General features: G+C 44.0%; 1 protein-coding gene and 1 long non-coding RNA gene across 6 annotated transcripts in view; one reads left to right on the top strand and one right to left on the bottom strand.

Annotated features, from left to right (window-relative positions):
- Positions 1–1,148: 1,148 nt before the first annotated feature.
- On the bottom strand, positions 1,149–4,536 carry LOC112991991 (uncharacterized). The gene is made up of 2 exons (XR_010387860.1): positions 3,861–4,536; positions 1,149–3,745 (listed from the first exon to the last, which is right to left on the bottom strand). It is a non-coding gene; the product is annotated as an uncharacterized LOC112991991 (long non-coding RNA).
- PRP4K (pre-mRNA processing factor kinase PRP4K) overlaps positions 4,531–6,000 on the top strand; it is a 26,315-nt gene continuing 24,845 nt past the window's right edge. For all 5 annotated transcript variants that reach the window (XR_010387859.1, XR_010387857.1, XR_010387856.1 and 2 more), the window contains exon 1: positions 4,531–4,681. Coding sequence is in view for 1 of the 5 variants with exons in the window: in XM_064507090.1 (XP_064363160.1) it covers positions 4,644–4,681 (38 nt within the window). In the remaining 4 variants the exon portion in view is untranslated. The remainder of the gene's footprint in view (positions 4,682–6,000) is intronic.

Raw genomic sequence — 6,000 nt, 5'->3', positions numbered from 1 at the left:
TCAAAGATGGGGATCCTTTTTAGTGCCTTCAAGATATTTGCAAGAAGTCCCTAATCCTTCCTTTTCCCATCCCCCAAACCACAATTTCCATCTGTATTTTCATCCAGCAGCAGTAGATGATGTTCAATGAATTGTAAAGCCTTCTTCCACTAATTAAAACAGATTTACTTTTATACATACTAGCTTTAGGTATATATTTAGCACTGGGAAACTCACCTCCACTCTATAAAAGCAGATAGAAGTAAAAGACTTCATTAAAAATCCAGTACATTTTTATGCAGTATTTATAAAGCATTTGTTGCACTTTACAAACTAAGCAGTTAAAAAAAAAAGGAAAAAAAAAGAGACATATTGGAGAAAAAAAAGGATTAACCTACATTCATAAGAAACATCTCTCACATTCAGTACATGGATGCAGTTTGGAACTATAACCATGGTTGTGCAGGTGCTTGTAGACCTTGATCCACTGCTTATCTGTATTAAAAGCCACAGTTTATTAAAATGTTGTGATCAGATTAAATGCATTAACTTAAAATAGAAGAAAAAGATATCTTTCCACATTAAACAATTATTAACTTAAAGGTTCAAATTCAACTCCTGCGTAGTTTTACAAAGTCTTTTAAGCTATACGAGGCTGAATTTGGCTCAAATCTGCTGTACTCGTAAGGAAAGAGCAATTGTTAATTAGAAAGACACAATTTGTTCATAAGGGGCGCTGGGAGCCAAAGCAAGGCTAGCTCAGCACTAGGGACACTCATTTTACTACTGCTTCCAAAAAAAAGGTTGCAGAGTGCTGTGAGCTGGTTCTAAATTCTACTCCTCTCCCCAAACATGAAACTAAAAAAAGGTTAACAAGCAGTTCTCAAAGATTTCAAACCACAGTTTAAAATGAGTTAGCAAAATATATACTTGCAGTGGAGTTATTTTGATTCTAATTACAGAGCCTAAAGATACTTAGGAAACAAGCATAATACCCAAGCTTCAAGGGACCATTTTTAGTAGAGAGATAGAATACCCCTTCCATGTCCATTTTGTTCTAAGTACATATGCTGACAGTCTAAATTTGAGCTAGAGGAAGCATTGGTTGTGTGCTGCAGGGTTTGCATAGAGAACTTCTGTTTAATGTGAAACACAATCAAGACCACTAACTCTTTCACATAAAGGTTTTAATATAAGATTACTGAACTTCATAGCAAATTTTCAACTCTTGAAGATTAGGATTCAGAGACCAAAAATGAGAACAGAGAGCATGATTAGCCTTTCAGATTTTTGCCTCTATCACTGATGTTGATGGTAAACTGTTATAATACGGCCTATATAAATACCAACAATTATTTTAATTTAGACAAACAACAAACAATATCCAGGTAACTGCATACAGGAAGCAGGCCTCGGCTTAGCAAATTGATAGTTCTGACCTAAATAAATATTTAAGAAGAAACTAGGGTATACTCCACTGAAATATTTTATCCATTTGTACATTTTTCCATTAACTAATTAAGCTTTCGTGTAGATTAAGAGTTAGAACAAGCAAACTGCATCAAAAAAGGTTAGCAGTTGTAGCTAAAACTTGATGCTAAGAGACAAGAATTTGAACACAAGTTTAGTACTAAGAAGCTTCACTACAGTTAATACTCATTTCAAAGACTATTATTGTAGCAAGCAGGAATACTTGCATGCTCATTGTATCAGCTCCACAAGTATAATAAAATGGCAGAAAAATAATTTCTTTGTAATGTTATGATAAAACTCCCCCATCTTTAATGGGATTAAATGACTGAAAAAATATTAGCAATCTGAAGACAACTCACAGTTTCTTTAATGTTTCTCCACCTCAATATATATACAGAAATCAGCACAGTATTAAATATATATTTAAAAGGGTTTTCTTTGTTCACAGTTATCACAAAGACACAAATATACAAAACAAGCATCTGAAATATCTACAAAGTAATGACCCAGTCAATTCGGTAACACTACCGAAAATTTGAGTAGGTTATATATCACGTTTTCAACAGGAAGGTAAAACTACGCAAAATATGCAGAAAGTTTTCCTAACAGTTAAGTTATAACCTTCAAAATTCATTGGCTCACAGAATGCAATGGGAATTGCATGAAAGTATCCCAGCAAACTTCACCTCCAGGATGCTTTCTCACTACAGTTGTAAGGGAGAAGAGCTTCAAACAAACTGGTGGGAAATTATCCATTGAAGAGAGAAATTTAAATTTGTCAATACAAAACAGCTCTCCTTTCACTTAAGAAAACAGATTGTTCATATACATACTCATATCTTTTCACTATTGTAGTCATTCTTATTTTGAAATACCATGAGAAGAGATATAACACTTTCAGTTCTTTTTATGTGCTCTCCTTCCCAACCTCTTAGAGAAAAAATCTCTCTAGGCTCACTGCCTGCTTACAGTTGCATACAATTAAGTGGAGATGATGTACATTGTTATGAAGAAAATAAGAAAAATACTCAAGTTTTGCTTTTAGTTCTGAAAATGACTTTTTAGTTACTTCTCCTGCAGAAATTCTGCAAGTATCTCCTACAAAAATTCTAATTCTGGCCATTTTAAATAGTTAAATCTCAGAACAACCCTACCTACTCCAAAGACGGACAGGAAGACATAAGGCTTAGAGTGCACAACCCATGATCTCATCTGCTATTACCAAACCCTTTGAAACCTACACTGTAACACATACACAATGTCCAGCACAGCTATGATCACAGGAATCCTTGTTATTCTGCATTACCCATACCTGACATTGGCTATTCCATTACCTGACCACTGCCACAAACTCCAGAGCCCTCCTATAAGCCATCACCTTATTTCACAAAGATTATCTGCTTCTGCATTGGGCTTATTGGTCAGTCAGAACCAAACCAGCCATTCAACTCAAACAGCAAGAGTTTGATCTGTATTAACAGTAGCAGCCATAGGAACCTTAATAAAAACTTGAGATGTGGATGAAATCACTTTGCCAAAGTCCTCCATTTATAAATACAGTATTTAGCTATTAGTTGCTTCACACAACTTAAAGATAAAAAGCATTAATCTTGATAGATATATTTACAGCATTATGTTACAGAGCCACTAAAAACAAAGTAAGATTAAAATTAACAGAATATGAAGGTCAACTCTTAGAAATATTCAGAATTCACAATATAAAATGAGCCAGGATTTTGTGAGATGTAGGAACATTAAAAAGGGAACATTTATGACTCTTCTTTCAACCTTCGGAATTCATATTTCTTCTTTTTTAACCACTATTAAGGCAGTTTGCTATAACTTCTCATGATAGCATCTCCACTTCATGCTGAAACTCTCAAACTAAATCTTTGCATTGGCCAAATAAAGTTATGTGCATAAACAAGTTTACAGCTGAGGCAATTGCATGAAAATAAAAAAAATATATATTCAACTTACTGGTAAAATCACAGACATTTAAAGATATCCTCATAATGGCAAGCTATATGGAGATTTCTTATCTGCTCATTTTCAAAATATGATGAGCACTTTGTGCACTGAAAGACATGAGGTCTTCCCTGATGCCTGTTTTTGAACTGCTTGTGAACTGACAAAGTTTGCACCTGTATACCTCCACTGGAAACATTTCCACCAGGCGAGCAATCACCGCTGGGATGTTGTGATCTCCTCAGGGAGGTGCAGGTGTAGTACTGGAAGGCATTGGTATTTGTATTTAAATTCACTCATCTTCAGCAATTGTCAGGAAGTAAATCTACAAAAAAGTGTAAACAAAACAGTTAGAATCCACTTGATGATTTCAAATATACTTTATCAAAACTATAACCCACAATGAACCCAGTTCAGATTCTGATCTTAGGGACACCTACACATCTTAGGCCACCTGAAGGGAGAGAGGGTTTTGCTACAAGGGAAACAAGGACATAAAAGGATTATTCAAATCATCTGTTGGAGTAAAGAACAAACAACATTAAGGCAGCTTTGCTTAAGTTTATAACATTCCCTGTTAAGAAACACACATTATAAGTCTCCGAGCAAAACATGCTGGTGAGAAAACCACATCACTAACGCACCAAAGTCACCGGACCGCAATCCTTTATAAATGCACCGTAAACACAGCGAGGCAAGCCATCATTACCGGCACGCCAATCCTTTTCATACAGATTGGCACAGCCAGAGAAAAAATAATAATTAAGAGAAAAAAAAAAACCTTACAAAAAAACCCTGCAACTACAAAGAGCCTGTATCTAAACACCTATGACGCCGCAGGCGCCGCGGTCACCGGCTCCTCCCGCGGGCTGCGGCAGCGGCTCCCCTGTCGCCAGGCCGCTTTTAAGCTCCGCCAGCTGGAAACAGCACCCGACGACGCTCCAGCCCGCCGTATGGCGCCGCGCTTCCCCCAGCGCAGGCAACGGGGCCTCCCCCGCCCCCCGGCAGGCCCCGCCCCCCGGCGAGCGGCCGCCCCGCCCCAACGCCCCGGCAGGGGGCGGAGCCACCGACCCCGTCCCTGCCCCAGCACGCGGGGTTCACTTCCGGCGCCTGGCTGCCCCGCCTCAACTCTTCCTCCCTTCCGCCCCGGCCCGGCGCCTCAGTGCGCGTGCGCCGTGGCCCCGCGTCTCCCTAGCGGCAGCGAAGGAGTTTGGAAGTTCAAAATGGCCGCCGCGGCGGAGCCCGAGCTGCGAGCGCCCGAGTAAGAGACCCGGTGGGGAGGCTCCTCGCGAAGGCGCCGTGGGATGGAAGAGGAGGCGGTGGAGAAGAGGAGCGGGCCGGGGAGGAGGGGGGGCAGGAAGAGAAGCGGCCGCGGTGGGGATGGCGAGGGAGGGGGAGATGGGGGGAAGGCGGCCGCTCCGGGGGAGAGAGGGGTGCAAGAGCGGTTGCTAGGAGCCGTTCTCCAGCCGCCCCGCCGCGCGGCGGCCCGGCCGGGCCCGGCGCCTCCCGCGAGCCGGGGGGGGGGGAGGGGGCGCGGGAGGCCCCTTGTTAGGCGCGCGCGAGCCGGCCTGTTGGGGGAGGGGGAGGGGGAGGGGAAGCGGCGCCGGGACCTGCGGGCGCGTGTCCTCACGCCGCGCGCGCCTCTCCGCCCGCCCCCCCGGCACGTCCTGCCCCTCCCCTGGGGGCGCGCGCTGGCCGCTTGGAGCGGAAGCCTCGTTCGCCGCGTGGTTGCGAGGCCGCCGTGGGCCGGGCGGGGCGCGGAGCTCGGGCATCCCTGAGGTACAGTCCGGCTCCCTGCCGCTGCGGCCGCCTGCCCGAGCGAGGCCTCCCCGGAGGCGCGGGGAGGGGAGGACGAGGGAGCCGGGCCGGCGGGTGCCTCAGAGCCTCTTCTTCGTCTGGCGCCGCCTCAGTAGCCCGCGAAGCCGCTGCCCGCCCTGCGACGAGCCCGCCTCCCCCGAGTCCCGGGCTCTCGCGTTACAAAAAGTGCCTGTGCTGGTGGAAGCAAAAAGCGATTTGTTGCCGCCAGCCCCTCCTTCCTGCCCTCAAAATGACTGGCAACTCCCGGCTCCCGTTGGGAAGTGGAAACGGAGCTGCCGTCTCCCCGCCGAAACGGGGCTCGGATGGTGTATTTTCCGGGCATCGTGTTTAGTACCGTAAGATTTAGGTTTATCGAAACTCAGGAGCTCATGAACGCTTTCTTTCCAAGTTTTGCCTGGAGTTGACAACCTAATACCTACCTACTTTATTGGTCCTCTTCCCTGTACGAATATTTGTAGCCATATAAACTGCTCTCTGTATTTTTTGCTCCCTTATATTAACAAGTAGCCATTTGAGGATTATTTTTCTTAATGGTGGGAGTAAAAAAGAGGAAAATCAGTGTAAATGTAAAACCACATAAAAGATGAGCACAAGAATAAGAGGGCTTAGCATTGTGCAGAGAAATGTAACTCAGAGTAATAAGGTGAAAACTCGTGATAGAAAGCCTGAATGTAAGAAAAAACTGGATGGAATCTATTTCCAGGTCTTTGTCTGTGAATCCAAAAAAGTAAGGGAAAGTGGGGCTGTAACAGGAATCTGTCA

Source organism: Dromaius novaehollandiae, chromosome 2, assembly GCF_036370855.1.
Source record: "Dromaius novaehollandiae isolate bDroNov1 chromosome 2, bDroNov1.hap1, whole genome shotgun sequence".
Classification (NCBI taxonomy): Eukaryota; Metazoa; Chordata; class Aves; order Casuariiformes; family Dromaiidae; genus Dromaius; species Dromaius novaehollandiae.
Note: the sequence above shows the minus strand (reverse complement) of the source record. Positions and strands in the feature narration are given on the sequence as shown.